The sequence below is a fragment of the Rhinatrema bivittatum genome, chromosome 1 (assembly GCF_901001135.1).
Source record: "Rhinatrema bivittatum chromosome 1, aRhiBiv1.1, whole genome shotgun sequence".
NCBI classification, from domain to species: Eukaryota; Metazoa; Chordata; class Amphibia; order Gymnophiona; family Rhinatrematidae; genus Rhinatrema; species Rhinatrema bivittatum.
Window position 1 is genome coordinate 318125360 of NC_042615.1, and position 22515 is coordinate 318147874.

Below are 22515 nucleotides of genomic sequence, written 5' to 3' on the forward strand. Positions count from 1 at the left end.
CAGAGGTTAGGAACTTCGAGAGTTGGTACTGTGTGAAGCAGAGGCATTATATACAACATCAAAGGATTTGAGAGCTCTGGTTAAGAAGAAAGAGGTATTCATGAGTACATTTTCCACAGTACATTTGTGTTACCTGTATTAGTCACTGTCAATGTTAAGGCCACCAATGGTTGGTGTATGCACGTGCCTGTGTTTTGGGGAACAGGATACTGAGAGGGCTTGAGTAAATGGCAGGGCTGCCGCAAGGGGCAGTCAAGATAGATAACAGTCAGGGGCAGCAGGCCCTGGTGGGGTAGGGCCAACACACCTCATCGGGAAGCAGGGTGCCAGTGTTTCATGCCAGGATTTTTTTTTGCGAGCACTTACATGGCTGCTAGTTTGCATCCATGTCATCAGAGGTAGACCCTGGCTGGCCACATAATCCTAGGGGGATTCCCCCCCCCCTCCCAAACTGCCTGGGATGCCAGTTGGCCTCTACAAATGGGAAAAAAGTGTGTTTAATTTTGTTTGACATATCCTGGTGATCTCCCTAGTGAGAACTGAGAGGTGGAGTGGATCCGCATTAAGGTTTTTTTGTATTCAACTTGATGTATTTTGCTGCTTTTTATGTACTGAAATTTTAGTGTTTGTAATTTCTGATGTAAACTGCACTGGGTCTCTTTTAGGGAAAAAGACAGTATTTAAGTGTAAATGTTAGCCTGTCCGAAACTTGTCCTCAGGGCAGTTAAAAAGTGTGCACAAGATTCACAGTACACTAAGAAGAAACATTCACTGAGGTGTTTAGGAGGGGGGAAAGGGGGAGCAAAGTGCACAATAAAATGGAATTTTGAAATCTGCTGTCAGACTTCCCCTAGTCACCCTCTTTTACTCCAACACAAAGGGCCAACACAAAGGGCCAACACAAAGGGCCAACACAAAGGGCCAAATCTACGCGCAGGCGTAGATTTGTGCGCACAACCTGGCGCGCACATATCTACGCCCGATTTTATAACATGCGCGCGTAGCCGCGTGCATGTTCTAAAATCCGGGGTTGGCGCGCGCAATGGGGTGCATACTTGTGCACCCTGCACGCACCGAGCCCTAGGGGAGCCCCAATGGCTTTCCTTCCGCCTCCCAGCCCTATCTAAACCCCCCCCCCCCCCCGACCTTTGTTAGCGAAGTTGCGCCTACCTTCAGGCAGGTGTAGGTTGCACATGCCGGCCCGACCGCTGTGCCGGAGGCCTCAGTCCTACCCCCGCCCCGCCCCGGCCTGCCCACTCCCCGCTCATTTTTTCAAGCCCCGGAACATACGCGTGTCCCGGGGCTTGCGCGCGTCGCCGGGCCCAAACTGCATAAACTGCAAAGTCATTGGAAACTTTTGTGCCCAGGTAAGTGCGTATGCAAATTTTCCAACGAACAACTGAGTGTGTAGTTTTAATTGGGAATTGTCTATCAGCTCCATGGGTACAGAACCATGCACCTAGGCAAGCTATTGACAATTGCCCCCTATAGGACCAACAGAAAATATGCTGTAGTGCTTGAGCTTTTCAAGAAATAGTAGGCTTTTTCTTATGAGAGATCTATCTTTTTTTTTTGCTGACTCTTTAAAATGTCTTACAACCTACAAGAACTTCAGTATTTCTAGAACCTTCAGGGCTATTAGAACTGTGGGAAGGTATCCCATAAGTACAGTATTCTAGATTTTTTTTTACACATTATGCTCGTATTTTGCATTAGAAGAAAGTAGCTTTTTTTGCAGTTCATATATCTATAGTATGTATATTTTTTAAAAATAACATGTAGTTTTATTGGGGGTGGGTTTGTCACCGTGTCACTGATTTCAAAGTAGACCTACTGGAAAAAATTAAACTTCAAATAATTTAGATGAGGGGGAAAATACTCTGTATTTATGCACAGCAGATCTTTTTGGCAAATGAAGAAAATATTCAGTAGGACCTGCAAAAAGATATTTGTAATGTGCAGAAAGAGGAACCCTATAGATATTCCATTTATATCTTTCATGCTGCCCACTGACGGACCAAAAACAATTGATTGACTGAAATACATAAACTGCTTTTATTCATGTCAGGTATTCCTTTGATTGAAATATATTCACTCCTGCTCAAGTCTGATATAATTCAATCAGGAGTGTGAATATATCTATCTGTAAAGGTTGGGAGGGTTAGCACTTGTACATGTGTAGAAAAAAAATTGTGTTTGTTTTAAAATTCATTTTGTGGGGACCCCAGTTCGTTTCTTTAATTTCAAAACAAAAAAAATGTGCTTTTTCGTTTGATTTGGTTTTTATTTGCCATTAAAGACAATGAGGGAAGCATTGCAACCTATATTGGATTCCAGAATTGGGATTTTCTAATCAATTGTCTTAGAACTTAAAGGAAAAAATCATCAAAAGGGTGAAAGAACTCCAAGGTACCTAGAAAGACTGTGGAAATTGGCACCACAAGTGGCACAAATAGCTTAAGGCTTCATAAAGGGGTACTAGCATTGGCAGGCATTCTCCACGACATTGTGAGAGGAGTAAAAAAGCAACAGAAGTGGGAAGAACACCACAAAGCTCCAAAAGAGGGCACCATCAATAGTGACATGAATCCTTGATGGCATCTCGAATGGTAACCTGGTACCAAAAGTGGCAACAGCATCCTAAGGCACCATGAAGGGGGAACAAAGCAGAAAAGGTGGCAGAAAAACCCCCAAGGCAGGCACTGGTAAAAGGACTAAGCAGCACAAAAATTTGCTTCAAGAGACCAATACAACATGAGAGGTTCAAAGCAGCACAACAGACTAGCAAGGACAACTCAAGGTATAAGGTCTGGGATATGAGAACAAAGCACAGTGGCAAATATAATTCAAAGGTGTAAGGTCTGAGCATGGGAAAAAGACTGAGTTGCACAAAGATTCCCCAAGGTGCTGGGTGGAATTTTGATTTTCTTGTAAAATAGGCTTTCTAAATGTAACTGATATCACATTCAGAACACGAAAATAGTTTCACAAATGAGTGTGATTCGCTTTTTTATTAAGTTGTGAGGATTGGGTTTTTTTTAGAAATGTTTTCCCATATTCTGAAGCAGAACTCTTGCTGTTCCATTCCTTTTTACTGGTTTTGCATGAGTTCTTTTATTAATTTAGCTGTTATGAAATTCAGTAAAAAGTTTCTCTTGAGCTTCTATTTCTCTTGTGCTTCTATTTCTTCCTTCTGAATTTTTTGGACAGATCACCCCAGTATATTCAGCCATGAAACAGTGTGAGAACCAGACTGAGATTGTGGAGGGATTGGAGAAAAGGAAGAAATATAAACAAGGTTTCATGTCATGGTAGTGAGACCTATATCTTTTTTTAAACGTTTCTTCTGGGGACAAAACACCCCAGTGTAACAAACAAAGAAGAAAGCAAGTGTGGGTGAGAAGACCACCCCAAGGCTTTGAAAGAGGGCACAATAACATTATGGCAGGTTGGCATGTGGCAGCAAATTGCCTATGGTGGTATGACAGCTGGGCGGATAAGAATGAGGCAGCAAATCCATGGTAGCAGAAACGTGTTTCTTTTGTATTTTTTCACATTTTTGTTCTGTGGGCAAAATACCCTAGTGGAACTAAAAAGAAATAGGGTGGGATAACCAGGCTGAGATCATTCTAGAGGGATTAAAATAAAACAAACAACTAGAAAATAGGTGGAGAGGGAGGAGAAATATTTTTTAAATTGTTTATTGTCTTTCTGGGGAAAAACAAATACCCCACATACCAATAAGAAACAAACAACAACAAGCAACATGGAAGCACCAAAACTCCATGTATATTTTTAGACAATGGCATAGCAGGTAGGTGGAGCAGTACCAATGGTGGTATTAGAGGTATGGCAGATATGCATGTGCCAGCAATTCCCCTTAGTGGAATTAGGGGCATGATAGGCAGGCATATGCCAGCAATTCCCCTTAGTGGAATTAGGGGCATGATAGGTAGGCATGTGCTAGCAAGTCCCCTATGGTGGTACTTAGAGTATGGTAGATAGGAATCAAGCAGCAAGTTCCCTATGGTGGTGCAAAGGGTATGGCAGCTGGGCATCAAGCAGCAGAGGGCATGAGAATGACTACAGAACAAATTCACACTTTGTACAACACATCTCAGACATGCTCAGTTTTCAAGATCAGTATTCCTAGATCCACAAGCAGTGATAGGTTGGTTTAGAAAAATGCTTTATTGAGATACATTGTCTTCTTGACAACATGTCCTGCCAAGGTCTGACAAGGCATACATGACTGGGTTGGTTGCTAATAGCTAAATGGGTGGATTTTAAAAGGGTTCCGTGTGTATATTACGCGTGTAACCCCAAAAACCCGCTCCTGCACGCGCCGAGCCTATTTTGCATAGGCCCGGCAATGCATGCAAGCCCCGGGACGCATGTAAGTTCCAGGGCTTGAAAAATGGGTGGAGAGAGGGTGGGGTGTGGGCGGGATGTGGGCGGGACGTGGTGGTCCATGGGCATGGTGTGGGCGTGGCCAGAGGTCTCTCCACTGCCGCTGGGCCCGGGGATTGCACGCCGGCCTCGGAGGGAACAGGGAAAGCCATCAGGGCTCCCCTAGGGCTCGGTGCACGCAAGGTGCACAAGTGTGCATCCCCTTGTGCGCGCCGACCTCGGATTTTATAACATGCGCGCGGCTGTGCACGCATGTTATTTATTTATTTATTTATTTAACAGTTTTTATATACCGACCTTCATAGTGAATAACCATATCGGATCGGTTTACATTTAACAAGGGTATAAAAGGAGTAACAAATTCAAATGAGCGAAAGATAAACGATAGGTAGGAATAAGTCAAAGTTACAATCAACAGGGAGAGAGAACTTGGAAGCTTGCAAGCAAGCTGGAAGGAAGGTAAGGCCGGAGATAAACCAGTGATACCATAAGCGTAAGGTTACGAGCTTAGAGGTGCTTTAACCTGGGAGAGTCAGAGTCCATTCGTGAGTGTCAATGCCAGACCGGGTAAGAGTGAAGGACAATTAGAGAATGTCTAGTGGATCGGCGAAGGCTTGGTGAAAGAGCCATGTTTTAAGACTTTTTCTAAAAGTTAAAAGGCAAGGCTCCAATCTGAGATTTGATGGGATGCTATTCCAGATAGATGGGCCAGCTATCGAGAAAGCTCTGTCTTTGGTCGAAGAGAGGCGTGAGGCTTTGGTGGGTGGAAATTTCAGAGTGCCTTTGAGAATATCTCTAGTTGGTCTGTTAGAGGAGTAGGGTGTGAAGGGGATTTCTAGGTCGAGTTGAAGATGTTGATGTATGGTTTTGTGGATTACGGTGATTGATTTGTATAGAATCCTGAAATTAACTGGTAACCAATGTAGGTTCCTGAGGATGGGAGAGATGTGATCGCCGCGGCTGGTACTGGTCAGCAATCTTGCTGCCGCATTTTGTATCATCTGCAGTGGTTTGGTAGTGGATTTGGGGAGGCCTAGGAAGAGGGCACTGCAGTAGTCTATTTTAGCGAACAGTAGCGCTTGGAGGACTGTCCTGAAGTCATGGAAGAATAATAGAGGTTTAAGTCGTTTTAGAATCTGTAGCCTGTAGAAACAGTCTTTGGCGGTTGTGTTGACCATTTTCTTCAGGCTTAGTCTGTTGTCTAATATTACCCCAAGGTCTCTGACCTGTTTACAGGTAATGTGAGCGATGTGTGGTGATGGAGGGGAGATATTGTTTTCATTTGAGGAGATGTGGAGCAGTTCTGTCTTGGAGGCGTTGAGAACCAAATTTAAGCTGTTGAGAAGATTTGTGATTGCTAGAAGGCAGTTATTCCAATGGGTGAGCGCTTTTGAAATTGAATCTGTTATTGGGATTAGAATCTGCACGTCGTCTGCGTACAGATAATGAATTATAAAATCGGGCGTAGATTTGTGCACGCTGGGTTGCGCACACACACTGCGCGTAGGTACGAATATCTGGCCCATAGTGTAACAATTTCTAACTGATTGTCTAGCACCTATTATTCTCCGTATACTTTAATGGCCTTAGAAATGAATGAGGAAAAATGAATGAAACAAATAGGCTTGATTCAGGGGTCCCCCTCAATACATTTTGAGGACCCCCAAAAGAAACAAATTGGACCCAATTTGTTTCATAACGCCCATTTATTTTAAACAAATGCACATCCCTAATCACCATTCCCCTTTTTCAATAGCAATAGCTATCTAAGTGTTTGCCCCTTTCCAGAATTTAGAAGAAATTTCCTACATCCTCTTGTAATGTTTGTAATGTTGACTATTTGGTGCATTCATCCTGCAAGGATAACATCATATAATAATCTCTTCTCTGTTGTGTGTCAAACCAGAACATCAAACTACTGTAAATCCTGCTTATTGAGATTGCTTTTAAATCCAAAAACCATGACTCATCCAGACCTTAGCTTTCTCACTTTAAAAACGATTACCATAAGAGTTAAGTGATTACTTGAAATGGATTTGTCGTATCTGTGTGTCTCAACTAGATTGCATGCTTCAGGGAGCAGGGACTGTCTCATATATGCCTTCAGCTAGAAGCGCTACAGAAATGTTAAATAGTAGTAGCAGTAGTAGTATTGCATCAAATAAAAGCCAGTGCAATATCCTCAAACACTTGAAATCACAAAAGGCATATCCAAAATACTCTTAAACAGGATGACAATCTAATCGGACTTTAAACATCTCCTCAGACTGCACACCTATCATCCAGATTTGACAAGAGTTTTCAAGGCACAGTAACCACTGTAGGCAAATTACAAGGACGTGGTCTGGGCAAGATGAGACTCTCTAGCATTGCTGAACCACCGAAACCTCTTCAGCACCAAATATTGTACAAGTCATTCACAGGGCTTTGCTGGTGATGCATGTCTACTTGCAAAGAATGCAGAACAAATTTGTCTCAGGAGAGCACAAAATAAAGAAGATAAGAACCTGCATGGCAAGTGTAGAAAAATGGGATAAAGAAAAATGAGGAGCCAGGAAAGTGAAGTGACTAAGAGGTATGGTAGAGTGTATTGTAATATAACATGGTTAGCACAATTCCAGATGTGGGTGACATCAGAAGTGGAACTGTGTATCAGGAAAGAGATAAGGAGGATTTGTTTTAAGTTGTTATTTTTTTTTTTTGGGGGGGGGTTGTTATACATGGGATTTAATTGTTTTTTATTTGCCAAAGTTAAGGAATTAATTTCCGATGGACATTTTTCTAAGTCCCAAATGCGGATGATAGTAGCCCCCTGTGGTAGTGATCTGCACAATATGTTTCTTATATATGCAAGGTAAAACACACTGCTTCTCAAAGTTTTCTAGAACAGAATGGAGATGTGTAGCACTGTGCAGGAATTTTGTCTGGAAATTAAAACACTTTCGTACTGAAATAGCTAGAGGTTTGAAGAAGGTGTTCACATAGCAAAGGACCCCAGCAGTGTACAATGGCTCAAAGGTTCACAGAACCCAAAAAAATGGTTAAGGTTTGAAAACTTACATGTTCTGTGAGACTGTTTAATGGAACAGGTGTGGTATGTACTGTATCTGTTTTCTAGACCTTGGTAATCATGGCCTACTATTTGTGATTTTCTTGGCAAGATACCGCACTGGTTTATGTCCTTTAAGATCATGAATGATGGTGGCCCAGTGTATTTGCAGAATCAGCCGTGTTCATATTCTCCTGCTCAGGAAGACTCTTTGTTGGAAGTTGGTTCCAAACGTCTTGGAAACGCCTTCAGTTAAGGAGATCAGGCATGCTTCTATCCATGGCAGAACATTTTCTTCCTTGGTGCCACTTGCTTGGCATAGGTTGCCCCACTGCGATGTGCTGTTTGTGAAGCAGTACCTTCTTTTTTGGAAGCACTTTAAGATAAGGTTATTCCAGACCATTTATGGCTTGTAGTTTATGGTTTACTAGGAGTTTCTTTTCCTTAATTAGGGTTTTCAGAATTAAGTCCCTGAGATTTCAATGATTGTTATGCTATTTATTTTGTATATTCCTGATTTTGCTTTTATTTATTATTGGGGGTTTTTTTATTTTTTGGGGTTGTAATTTGGATTTTGACTTGTATTTAAATTAAGTATTGAGGATGTTTTTACTACTATTATTATTTGTTGCATCTTGCCCTGTACATTCATTTTTGATGATATGGCCAGTAATAAAATGTTATAATACATTGATTTCTGTAGTTCCCAGGTGGTCTTCCATCCAAATTCTAGATAGGCGCAGTCCCCTTTAGCTGCCAAGCTCTGATAGGTTCAGATTCACTTAGGGTGGGGGAGTATATCAGACATGAATAACTGAATTTTCTGTTTTATTTTTCTTGAATTTGGGCTCAGAAAATGAGATCACTAGTCAATAGTACAATGAGCTAAATTTACATGGCTGGTTAGCCTGATAAATTGTCACACATAGTCAGCAGAGCACTACCGATTAGATATTCTGCTGAATCTAGCCAAATAAAGTGCTAGTTAGCCAGATTAACTTATCCATCTAATTTTGGGACTGCTAGCCAGTATGTCCAAGCTTAGGGGCCAATTTAATAAGGCCAGTAAAGCAGTTTTACTGGAACTCGCGCCCAAATGGTAAGGAAGACATTAGCTACTACCTCTCAATGCAGAGAGATGTGCTGGCTTAACTCATGTTCTCTTCAGGCTGGGATTTTACTTCTGGTAAGTGGTGTAGTAACATTTCCAGCACTAGTGTCAGTGTATAGGGCTGATCAAGAGTCTCTGGTGCTGGGGCCCTGCACTCTGGATTTGTGCACATAAATCTTCCTCTCCCTCTCTCCTTTAAAAATGTTGAAAATGCCCTCAGGGATACTACTCTCCCCTCCTCATTTCATTTGTTTCAAAAAGGCCTCGTCTTTCCTCCTACTTGTCAAAACATTGCCAGAGGCAGCTTCCTTCCAGTGACGTTGGGAATCCCTCCATCCATGAAAGGAAAAGTCCTTTTTTTGGATGGGGGATCCCCAGTCATCACTGACCTTTTCAGAGAAAGCTGTCTGCAGGTAGGAGAGAAGGAGACAGCTGCCCGGAAAGGGCATGAGTAATGTCTCTCTCCCACACCTTGTCCTCTTGCTGCCTCCCTCACCTCTTGCCTTTAGATAAACAGATCAGGAGGAGAGCTAGAGATCTGGGCCTGCTTGGTGTCTCTGGGCCTCACTGCCGGTACGTCAGGGTCTTCATCCTCTGGGCTCTGCTTTTCTCTCTCCTGACATATGATTTATGTGCACTAAACAAGCACAAATCATGTTTGGTGCAGATAAAAAAGATCTGAGACTCTTCACCACTCTACCCCAAGTTAAAATGGATATTCAGCCTATGTAAAAGGTTGAGTGCGCATTTTAACTTGGGTTTGTGCTCACATTTATGTGTTTGTACATGTTTTTTACTGCTTTGGGGTAAAAGTTGTTAGTGTGTGTGTTAAGAAACCGTATGCTGAATTTCAATTCTCGGTCTTAATGCCTGGCTTCTTATGTCGGCCTCTCAACTGGATAAAATGTCTGGTTCTCTGAATATCAGAGTTAGCCGAATAAGTTATCTGGTTAACTTAACTCCACTCTGGAATGCCGCCAATTGATCCAACTCACATTTTAATCCAACTAAACAGCTGGATAAGTTGGTGATGTTCAGAGTGGCAGGCAATTTAAAATCCACAGTTTACCAGCTAAATCATGAATTCATCTGGGAAAAACCATCTGAATATTGATCCCAAGATGAAATCTGGGACAAAAAAAATGAGGGCTTTGTGTATGGTGGTGGTGCTGCGGGGTGGGGGGGGGGGGGGGGGGGAGGGTCATGTGTGTTAAAATTTATAAACACAAAACTGACATGATGTGTTTCTCAGTGCTTTTCAGTGAGTCCCTCTTCCTATACAATATGGAATGTTGAAATACAACTTTTCTTTAAAATCATACAATCTAAAGTCTTTTCTGTTAGGGCTTTAATGGAATAAGTCTTAAATTTGAAATTCTTTTAATTGTATATTCTTGATAAGTTTTAGGTTTTATTGTATGTAACCTTAAAACATGTAGCTTGTGGTTTCTAGTACATTCTCTGGATCTTCATAACCCCCCTTCTCTGCACTAAAAGCTGACGGTTGGACTGGAGATCAAATAATGACTCAGGAATAAATTTAATTTACCATCAATGCAATTAAAAGATGTTATTTATTTTTTCATATTTACAGATGTCTACCCTCAGGGGGGGTAGGAAGTGGTGAACGAGAAGTAATACATAAACAATAGTTATATCAGTCGACAGCAGTCGCAGGAGGTTTTATAAGCAAGCTAGACCATTTTTAGAGTCACAAGGTCTGTCAAAGACCTGTTAGTGTCTAACATTGGCCCTGCTTTGCTGAGCCTTGTAAAAGGCAGATATGATGAGAGGAGACCAAAATGTGAATGTTGTGTTTGAGGTATAAGTCTTGACATCAGAATGCAAGGTGTGCAGCAGTTCTTTATGTTGAGAGCATGCAGATAGAGAGTAAATACCGCATACTGATTCTGTGCCCTGTGCCTGGAATAGTCCCATAGGAAGAGGACATGGATTCTGTGGAGACATTTTAGATGTGTCCTGTCCAATATACTATTAAAACATTGTTTAGTCTTATATAGAGAGAGATATATTGGCTTAAAATGTCTCTTTTCTGCCTTCAATCCAAAATGAAAACTTGTGGGAAAAAAAATCACAATTTTTCACCCTTAAATCACTAAAGTTGGATTAACCCATCTCACAAATTAATACAGTTAAGACAAAAACTGCTATTTCCCAAGAGATCTCTCGGGATCTTGCACATAAACCTCCGGTTTGAAGAACCATGCATTCTGGTAGAGTTAAAGCCTGAGTGACATGAACTGTTGCTAATATCTAGGAAGGTTCCTTGTTGCCAGCTTCCTTACCACTTCTCATTTCAACCCCCACCAGATCTCCTGGCAGTGCCTCCTGACCTCACGTCTGCTGCAGCCATGTATAGAGGCCCCGTGTACGCCTTGCATGATGTCTCTGATAAAATTCCCATGACAAATTCACCGTTGCTGGATCCGCTGCCCAGCCTGAAGATCAAAGTGTTCAGTTCCTCTGGAGCTATCACACCCCAGGATGATCTGTCGGATTTTGCCTCAAAGTTATCCCCACAGATTACCCAGTCTCTGCTGGATAACGAAACTCTCAACCTGAAGAACCAGAGCCTCACCAGGCAGACAGACCCCTCGTGCACAGCTTTTGGAACTTTTAACTCTCTTGGTGGACACCTAATTGTCCCTAACTCAGGTAAACATTATAAGATAAAACCATAGAGGCACTTTTGCAGTGAAGCTTGGAAAATATTTGTATACAGTATATCACTCTTTTTGGATAGAAAAGGCAGTTCACCTTGTTCCTGTATTTAGACTGGGCAAGAAAGCATACATTTGGTTTTCTTGGCTATTTCTTCTGTATTTTTGGATACTGAACTCCTTTCATAATAAATGGCAGAACCCAAGAATCTCATACAGGGTGCTGCAAGATAGTATTGATCTTACGTTTTTTCAAAAGCAAAACTGTCTCCACTATCATCTTGTTATCCCACGTACAGAGGAGGTGTGAACTGGGAAACCAACTCATTTTTTGCAGAAAGAGTAAAGTGATAATGATGAGAACAGGACCACTTACCTTAAGGAGTTTGGAAAGGAATGTTACTTGCGTGTACCACACAGTTTTGCTATATATACATAATGCTGTTCTTTTAAAAAAAAAAAGCAGCTTTCAATAGAAAATCGATTTCCACCAAAAATTTTGGGGGGGGGGAAACCCTGTGATGTCTCTTGTGTCCAATCCTAAATTGGTCTTAAGCCAGGATCTCAGACATTGTAACATGTGCCCAGTTCATCATGCTGCCAGCTATTACTCGGTTACTGTTTCTAGAACATACAAATCATGGCTGTGAACATGATGAAGTCCTGTGCTTTTTCTTACGTAGTCCAGTTTTTATTGTTTTAAGAGCGTAATCCGCTTTGAAGTTGCTAATTACAATGGAAGGTGGAATATACATTTTTAAATTAAATGTAACTTTTTGGTGAGTACAACTCATTGCTGCTTCAAGCACAGTAATTGATAACACTGGGGACTATTTGCCTCATAAACAAATGCTTTCGTTGTGAAGGGCCAGTTAGGATCTACTGTCTAGGTGCATAGATAGCTCCCTTCCTTTCTGTGATCTCCTTTAACAACACTGAACTACCTTGGAGAATATCACTTAACTATGGCACAGGGGACCCATTTCTCGGGAAATACCATTGGATCTAACTTTGCACTCCGTTTTCAAAATTGTTTGTTCTTTTCTGGCAAATAAAAAAGGTGTTCTCTGTGTTTGGGAGGTAAATAATCCCAGAGATATCTTTAGCTAAACTTGTATCAGTTTTGATAGAAAATCTACACCCAGGCTAGCTTGACACTCACAGTTGGAGGGTTAACAGAGCAACTATTGTTCTGATCACTTATTCATGCATTTGTTCAGTTTGCTTCTCTGCTTTGTTCTGCAGGAGTAAGCTTGCTGATTCCCGCTGGGGCCATCCCGCAGGGGAGAGTGTACGAAATGTATCTGACAGTTCATAGGAAAGAGAACATGAGGTAACAACTCTGCTTACCATGGATTTATCTTTAATGCACTAATTAGGAAGGGAAGTTTAATTTAAAAAAAAAACCAAAACAGTAGAAAAAGAGGCAAGGATGCTGTTGGGTGACTACAGGAGAAGAGAGAGAGCTCAGGAGAATCCGCCTGGTGAGCAAACTCCCTCCTTTCTAAAAAAAAAAAAAAGAAATCAATCCTAAACTTGGCTCTCTATGAAAAGGGAAAACTGAGTTTATGTTGATGCAAAGCTCAAATGAAAATGTTTGTGAAACTGTGAAAGATTGCATAGTATGCTTGCTATCTCTATAAGAAAGAGAATCGCCAAGTTTGCAATTGGGAATCTAAAGAGTTTAGTGAAGAGGTATAATCGCTGAGCGTCAAGTTCTACAAACAGGATACGCCCAATGATTTAGGAGTGCAGGCACTAAAGCTCTGCGCGCATGCTAAATTGACTCCAGAAGGCATTAGCTCATATGCACATGTAGATGAAGGAATGCCAGATGCAAATTAGTCTTTAGTGGGTGTGAGCTAAATATCATGGGATTCTCCATCCGATATCTTGCAAACACTTGCTAAGGTCTAAAATGTAACACCTGCCTCGAACCAGGTGTAAATATTCGGCATGCACTCTATTTCCTGGGCTTAGCTAACAAAATGCATTCTGGGTTTCGAAACAGGAGATGTGGCTTCTGTAGCAGAAAGCCTTGGAGGAGGAAGAGTGAAATGGAGGATGGGGAGAGATAGAGATAAAGAGACCAGAAAGAAGACAGAGGAAGAAGAGGAGGAAAAGGAGGGGCCATAATGAGAGAGGAGGAGGAGGAGATGAAAGCCAAGAGGAGAGAGGGATGGAGAACAAGGGGGAGGAGGGGGAGACCCTGGGGCAGGAGGAGAGCAAGAAAGTAACCACAGAAACAAATTTTTTCAATGTTATTTGGGATACCACCTTTAATGTCCTGATGTTGATGTTTAATATGATTCTTTTGTACTGGAGGTGATCTAGAGTTAACTGATGCTATATTCTTTTCCAAATACACTCCTTTACTGCTAGAGATTTTCATGTGGCATCTCTCCCAGAGGACACACTGTAGTTTTCCAGGATCAGTTCCAGAATATGGTTGTTTTCTTCTTGAGAGAAGCACAGCATCCTTTGGTGTGGTTGCTTGCCTGCCTACCTACCTGCCTAGTACTTCGGCCCACTTTCCAGCTCCTGTTCCCTCTGCCACCGCCTCTGTGGTTTTCTTCTCCTCTTCTTCCTCTGTGTGCTCTGCTTCCTCGACAGACATAGGAGACCAGTGCCTTTGGAAGTCCTTGTCTCCCCGATGTCTCCGCCCTTGTTCTTCTCCCATCCCTTTCTCTTGCTGCTATGCTATCTTGCGTTCCTCCCCTTGATGTCTAATGGGCTTGACCCTGGTGGGAGGCAGTCCCAGTTGATTTACAAAGGCAATACCTAGTGGCCAGTTTTAGGGCCCATTGATTGCAAGGTTCTAGGAGGTACATCACCCTCGGCTGAAGATTTTCACTGCAATGATTGAACTAAGCAAGTTGGGAGTGGATATGAAATGGGGGGGGGGGGGGGAAATCCCCTGGGAGTTGCAATTGATAGCTCATGGCACCAGATCCCAGTCCTGGTTCCGAATGAACTGAAGGCACAAAGGAGCTGGAGGAAACTGCTGAAGTAAAATGTAGGACCCCCCCCCCCCCCTATACATTTTGCCTTAGACATAGGATGGGAATAATCCTTTCAAAAGTGCAACTTATAAGAGTTTCTGACTCTTTTCCCTTCTCTGACCAGCACAAGCATTAACATTGACACTGGGTACCGTGATTTTTCTTTGTGAATGGTTGGAAGGCAATGCATCTACTGTGACTGGTAGCACGGATACTGCACAAGATTTATTGAATGGGGACATCCTAGAGAGCTGTTAACAATTTTTAAGTATGCTGGGGTTGTAGAAAATAATTATAATGAATATCTGAATTGTATCCTCCCACCATGAGCACGGGCCACACCCATCGCATGTAAGATAGATTCCGTACCCTGCTATGGACCTTTCCAGTTTCTTTACTGAAAAATCCTTTTATAAAAAAGGTTACTATTTGCCAAATGAAAGGTCTCCCTGTGAGACTCTATGAGAACCTTATCTGTTGAAAGCAGGAAACTAGAAACCCACAGGAAAACTCTTCTTCCAAGGCAACAAGGGAGAGAAAGTTCCTCCAGTGTGAGTAAGAAAATGTCAAGATCAGCCACAAATGTATGGCACAACAGATCTGCCTTTCTTCAGAATTAGAAGTGTATCGTTGATTACTGGGGATGTGCTTCACCATAGATGTACAGGATATTGATATCCATTTCTTATTTACTTAACTTATATTTTTTAAACAGGGTTTTCTTTCTCTTTTGGATCCAGACCTCCTGAGTATCATGCCCCCACCCTCTAACCCCCATGCTACTAACTGATGCTACTTTATTTTGCAACTCAGGAAAAAATAAATCAGTCTTTATTCATATCCAGAGCATCAGTGCATTGCAGAAGGAAGTGGGAAATGCTGAGTATTCTGTTACCAGTGGTCTTCTGCAGTGCCGTTCTTTCTAAGATCCAGTGTTATTAACTTTGTAAATAGGCAGGAAAATAAGATACTCTAAAAAAAAAAATTGCCAAATATAGTTCATCAATACAGTTATATCAGTTTAAAATTGGAATCTTCTTCAGGGTAAGCAATGCAAACACAAATCACCATGAATGCTTTTCCAGACGAGACATTATCCTGTTAATAATGTTCTGCGTAATCTGATCACATGCATGAACACCCTATAGTTCCAGATTAAAGCTGAGGTTATACTGCTTATGTCTGTACTGTGGGGTTAGGAGGTGGACATCACTCTGTTGTGATCACTGGAGATATTCAAAGTTTAAAAAAAAAAAAAAAAAGTTCACCAACTAGTTAGACAAACCCTCAAGAATTAGTCCAACATACTTTTTTTTTGGCAACACATTTGATGCTAATTTCTGTGACTAGGAAAATCTGGATGAAGTTTCCTAGGAGACCTGGGGAAATTTCATAAACTAAGCTGAAATTTGCCTGATTCAAATTTGACCTTGCATTAGTTACACATTCTCTTCTGAACAGGTGCAGAGACACTGGTCTCTACCGGATGGCCCTAGGTCCCTATCTTAGTTAATAGCTAGGAAGAACATACCATTCCCTAAGGCACCTCCCCCTGAGGTTTGCCTTGGTGGTAAATTCTTTTTCTGGTAAGGGAGGGTGAGCTTAGGAGTAGTGAGGGCAGTGTTTTTGATTTCAATGAGGGAGGAAGTGTTTCTGTGTGCTCTCTTAGGGGGTCATTTTCAAAGGCTTATCGCGTGCGATAATCCTCTAACATATGCGAAAAGTCCCTTTTTGCGTGCGATAGCATGCCGGGGGCGGAGTCGGGGTGACGAGGAGGCAGACTCCACGCTTTCTTCGCTGGCGGCGATAAGGTTAGTATCGTTATCGTCGCCAGTAGCACGCCCAATAGCGCCAACTTTCATGGTGACGCTATTGGGTGCGAAAGCCAGTAGTGCGAAGGCTGCCGGCTTTTGCAGGCCCGCCCCCCCATTTTCGCTGGAGTCACCATTCTGTGATAGAATAGTGAATCCAGGCCTGAGTTAGGCCACAGCCTAGCACAGCAAGTGGGAGACACAACCCTGCCACTGCTTTGTACTAAAGACTGGAGAGAAGAAGGACCCAAGAAGAGATTTTTGTCTGGTTTTCCTATTTTTGTGAAACTTTTGAGGCTGGCCAGACCTGCTTCTTCCAGGATGCAGAAATCCCCTCTCAGGAGTGCAGGAGGGATCTGCATACTTTTCTCGCCCAGCCAACAGGAGGCTGCAGAGACCACCTATTGGAAAGGACCATCTATTGGAAAGGAAGTAATTTTTCTGGCCCAGGGCTGAAAATTAAGATCTGCTTCCAGAGTAGGCCTTTCCCCCTGAAAGGACCCATGAGAATCGGATTAAAGAGATGGAGAAAAGAGGAACATCTGGAGACCCCCAATCAGAGTCCCCCCACCCTGGGATACAGGACCACAGACAGGCTGGAGTTCTGGCAGGGCCGGTGAAAGCATTAGGTGAGCTAGTCCTGGGCCTAGGGTGCCGACCATTAGAGGGTGCGAGCCATGTGGGGCCAAGAGTGAATCTCCACTCCTCTTTGCTGCTGCCACTCACGAGAGGTAGGAGTCGGGGCTGTGACCAGGCCGGGGGGGGAAGGGGTGTTGGTGCGACCTGGGGGGGGGGGGGGGGCAGCACAAGGCAGAAGGTGCCTATGTGCCTAATCCCCTTGCACCGGCCCTGAGTTCTGGACAGGTGATGTGGACCTCAGGTACTGTGGGCACCAGGGACCCTATACACAACTAGGAACCCCTAACCATGTTGGGATACTCACTCTTCCCAAACAAAGAGACCCAATATCTCAACGCCCCACAATGAGGTGAAAAGAGCTGTAAATTTCTTGTAATTTATAAGTTTCTACCAAACCTGGAAGCAAATGGACTTTAATTTTTCTACACATTGTGTTTGCATTTTGCAATTCCCAGAGAAATATTAGTTGAACGCCCAGCCTGTGAGTCATGATTGGTCTGTTAGGTACCTGCACCCAAGAGCTAAGGTAACACATACACATGGGAGAACACAGAAGCCTGGGCCAAGAAGGTTAGCCTTCAGCCCCACAGAAAGGACCCACCCCTTGGGGACAGAAGAGCTGGGGAAAAGGCAGAGGAGCTTAGTCCACACACACAAAGAAATTCTTTTATGGACCCTTAGGATCAATGCCATCTGTGGAAACAGGGTTACACAGGTCATTATGTCATGGCACAGTGACAATCATTCAGTGATCTACAGTCTGGGGGGAAAATCTGTGTATCATTTATGGTACTTTTCAAGGCTATATTATTATTTGTCCTGAAGAATTTAATAACCAAAACATCAGCTTTAATAATGAATTAAACACACTTTTGGACAATTTGCCTGCTTGGTATTTTGGCACTTTTCCCCCCCATTATAACCTTCAGCAACCAACCTGCTTTTCATTGGGAAGTAACTCTGGAAAGTGTAACGGAGCTCCTTGTGTAAAATGAAGCCAAATGGAAAATTTCAGGGCTCAGAAGCATATTCATTGCAGTATGGAATGTGCCACAGTACAGATGCAGATTTGGTGTGATGTAGAAAGAGCATGAATACAGTACTTACACTGCTGCAGCCATCGTGTAGTACTTGCAGATTGCCAATATGGTGAAACTGACGGTTATTTAATTTTATTTCACTCTGGCCACACAGCCATAATAATGGAGCAGACACATGTTATCAAACCCATTCTAGTATAGGGAATATATGGAACTCTAAGGAGAATCCCAAGAGATAAGCAAAGAAAGAATGCAAAGCTGATCTTCCCCATGATAAGTAACAACTCACATGTAATCTCTTTCTGCCTAATGTTTACATTCCTATTATTGAATGCTCAGTCTGTGTCAAAAAAAATCCGACTAATAAATGATCTGTTAGAGGACTTAAATCATACTATCTTCTGAATTTCTGAACTGACTGAATGACAAATATAACGTGCTCCTAATTCAAATTGATCATCCCAGCTACGATGTCTTTCACTTACCCAGACTTAAACGTAAAGATTAGGGTCTATTAATAATAATAGGTAAAAAAACAACTTAAACTTATACCTTACAAAGTAGAGATTAACCCTCCCTACGAGGTGGCAATTCTAAAATCACCACCCCTGGAATACTTCAAAAGGATTGCTCACATCTAATTGAATTATTCACTAAAGCATTTCCATCACCTGACTCTACCCTAATAGTAGGAAACTTTAACCTACATGTAGATAAAACACAAAAAAACCACAGCATGTGAAACCTTTTTAGAAACAATGGAAGCAATGGGATGGTCACAATTTGTAACAAATCCCACTCATAAAGCAGGACATATTCTAGACCTAATATTTGTCAATTACAATAATTGTCTTATCAGTATTTCCCATAATATATTGCCCTGGTCCGATCACCAACTAATAAAAGCAGAAATAACCCTCCTCAACACAAAGCCAAAAAATATAAGTAATAATCAGACTTTAACCTTCAGAAAAAAGATAGAAACAAATGTACTTGCTGAATCAATTAAAAATAAGCTAATTGAGAGCATAGCTCTTTGCTTCAATGGCAGGGGGAATGAAGAAAAGTGGATCTATACAAAGACAACCAACAAGGACTGAATTACATAGTCTGGGTAAACAAATAAGCATGGGTGTAGCTTGCTTATTGCGGCAGTTACTACCCCTAACTAATTAAGCTAGATATTTCACTTAGATGCAGTTCCAACACTGCTCTCTACATTAATGGTGGGGGTGGAAGGGAAATAGAACCAAAAGTTTACTAAGAGCCAAGAGAAACAGATAAGTATGAGAAAAAAAAAAAAGTGCGAGGCTTACTGGGCAGACTGGATGGGCCATCTGGTCTTCTTCTGCCATCATTTCTATGTTTTTATGTTTCTATGATTTTAATCAAACTAATGCCTCCTCAGTTTTTGACTCCTGGGATAAAATCATCAATGAAATAGCTGAAAACCTAAGCCCTATCCAGAAAAAAATGTTCCAAAAAGAACAGAATACCTCTAAACAAAAGAAGTCATGGTACAATGAAGAGATAAGACGCACTAAATAGACAGTGAGAAAATCTGAGAAACAATGGCGGAAATGCCCATCTGTAGAATCCCAAGGAAAATACAGATCCCTCCTAACAAAATACCGTGAAATAATGAAGCAAAAAATGACTTCTATGCTTTCAGATTCATGGGGTAATATTTAATTCAAAATTATTCTTCGAAGCTGTCAAACACTTTATCAAGGACCCATCCTCCATCTCGAATTTACTAACACCTCTCAAAGAATGCTTGCAACGAATATGCTACTTCTTTGTTAGATAAAATCAATAGGTTAAAAACACAATTCTCCACCTGCTTGCCAAAAAAGGAGCCTGAAGAAAAACAAGGACAAGCTAAATGGGCCACTTTTGACAGAGTAACTAAACTAGAAATTAGTCAAATCATTACTAAAATTAAACTTGCAATCCACCCACTTGACCCAATTCCTGCAAGTTGCTTGAAACTATTATACAGCATAATCACGCCAATAATCGCAACCATAATCAACCACTCGATCTCAGAAGGATTAGTCCCATATGAGGCAAAACATGCTGTGATTAAACAAATCCTAAAAATCAAAACTAGTAGAATTGATGATTGGGACAATTATTGACCAATATCCAATTTGCCTTTTATCTCAAAAGTTCTAGATAAAGCAGTGTTATTTCAACTGGGAAATCACCTAGAAGACAAAATCTATATCCAAACCAATGTGGATTCAGAAAAAATTGATCAACAGAAATTTTACTTATATCTTTAATTGACCCTGTTCTACGGGGGTTTGATGATGATGAATCTTATATTCTGGTGCTAATTGATTTAACAGCAGCCTTCAACACGGTGGACTATACACTGATATGCCATCAGTTGAGAAAAATAGGAATAGAATAGAATAGAATAGACCCCACAGACATTATGCCCACTAAGACTCTTCTCTCAATACGTTCTACAATAGCAAAACCCATTGCTAAGATTCTTAACAAATCCATCACCACAGGCAAAGTTCCTTCTCAAACATGCTATCATAACTCGTACGATGAAAAAATCAAACCTAGATTCATCTGACCCAGCGAACTTTTGCCCAGTATCGAACCTGCCCTTCCTTTCAAAAATAATGGAAAGAATCATCAACAAACAACTCACCGAATACCTAGACGAACATCAACTACTCTTCCCATCCCAATATGGGTTCAGAAAGTTCCACAGCACGGAAACGCTTTTAATATCACTATCAGAGGTGCTACTAAAAGCCTTAGACGCTGGAAACTCATATCTCCTCGCCCTCCTTGACATATCGGCAGCATTCGACACGGTAAATCACAACACCCTCATATACCGCCTCTCTGAAATAGGAATTACCGGCACGGCGCTACTATGGTTCCATACATTCCTAAGCAACAGAACTTACAGTGTTAAAAGTGGACGATGTGAATCCAAGCCAAGAAACCTCACTCAAGGAGTCCCCCAAGGATCCTCTCTTTCTTCTACGTTGTTTAATATTTACCTCACACCACTATGCCGGCTACTTTCAAAGATGGGACTTCAACACTTCATCTACGCAGATGATGTTCAGATACTCATACCTATTACCAGCACAATTACAAATGCCCTGAACACTTGGAACGCAGCCCTATTAGAAATTAAAACAATACTCACGGACAACCAATTGGCTATCAACACCAACAAAACTGAGCTTCTCATTATTTCACCTCCAAAAAATGCGACACTGAGCAACACTGGTCTTACACAAGCCAGCTCTGCTATGACACAGCAAGTACGTAGCCTTGGCATCATCATTGACAGCAATCTCACGTTTAAAAATTCATTGCTGATACGGTAAAAAATGGATTATTTTTTAAGCTACACACCCTAAAACGTATTAAACCTCTCTTACACCCATATGATTTCCGCACAGTCTTACAAGCAACTATTCTAGCAAAGATTGATTACTGCAATGTACTGCTTCTAGGTCTACCAAAAACTACAATTCAACCATTGCAAATGTTACAAAATGCAGCTGCTCGCATCATCACCGACACACGCCGCCACGAACACATCACTCCTGCACTTCAGTCCCTGCACTGGCTACCCGTGGCTTCCAGGATAATATATAAATCCATTACGCTTATACATAAAGCCATTCACAACAGAGATATGTACTGGTTCACCGAACACCTACACTTCAAAACATCAAGCCGCCCAACCAGATCCCAGCATCTAGCCAAACTGAAGATCCCCGCTCCTAAACTGACCAAACTTTCTACTACGAAAGAACGTTCACTCATCATAGCTGGATCCACTATATGGAACACCATGCCCTCCAAATTACGCCAGGAACTTTGCCACAATAAATAAATAAATAAATAAATAAAAATAAAAATAAATAAAAATAGTGTTCTCAAATGGTTCTCTTCCTTCCTATCCAATAGGACAAGTCAAACTGGGCAACCACATATCTGACACCTTTCCTATTGACACAGGTATCCCCCCATGGTTCAGCACTCTCAGCAACACTATTCAATATTTATATGCTTCCTCTGTGTAAATTACTAGCAGAACTAGGAATCACCTTCTTCTTTTACTCTTATGACATACAGTTCTACATTTCATTCACCAAATCATTTGAAAATACAGCATCAACACTCTTAACATACATGAAGGCAATACAGCAAGAACTATATTAGCTTAAGCTAACACTAAACACAAAAAAACTGAAATCATCTGGTTAAGGATAAATTCCTCTATAGTTAAACCACCGCTTTTAGACCTGGGTAATTTTCACATTACACCCTCAGATCAAGTACAGAACCTAGGAATACAGATTGATGAGAACATTACAATGAAAAAGCACATAAATTAATTAAATCAGGATACGCCAAGCTGCGAATATTACATTGGTTGAAACCTTTACTAATATTTGTGGACTTGTATACCATGTTACAAGCACTAATATTCTCAAACATAGATTACTGCAACTCCCTATTACTTTGCCTACCTTCAGGACTAAAACCACTACAGTTATTACAAAATGCCTCAGCAAGACTTTTATTAGGGACAAGGAAATTTGACCACACCCCCTTACTGATAGCACTGCACTGACTGCCTGTAAATCCAGAATCTATTATAAAGCATTAACACTAATTTCTAATATCCATGCCAGAAACCCCAGCCTAATAGATGTGACACTCCAACCATATACACCGCAGCGAACACTAAAATCACAAAACAAAGGACTATTATCTGT

General features: G+C 41.5%; 1 protein-coding gene across 2 annotated transcripts in view; it reads left to right on the top strand.

The window, feature by feature from the left end:
- Positions 1-22515, top strand: part of UNC5C (unc-5 netrin receptor C) — a 667077-nt gene that overhangs the window by 579586 nt on the left and 64976 nt on the right. For both annotated transcript variants that reach the window (XM_029597498.1, XM_029597494.1), the window contains 2 exons: positions 10902-11246; positions 12497-12584. In XM_029597498.1, the coding sequence (XP_029453358.1) occupies positions 10902-11246; positions 12497-12584 (433 nt within the window). The remainder of the gene's footprint in view (positions 1-10901; positions 11247-12496; positions 12585-22515) is intronic.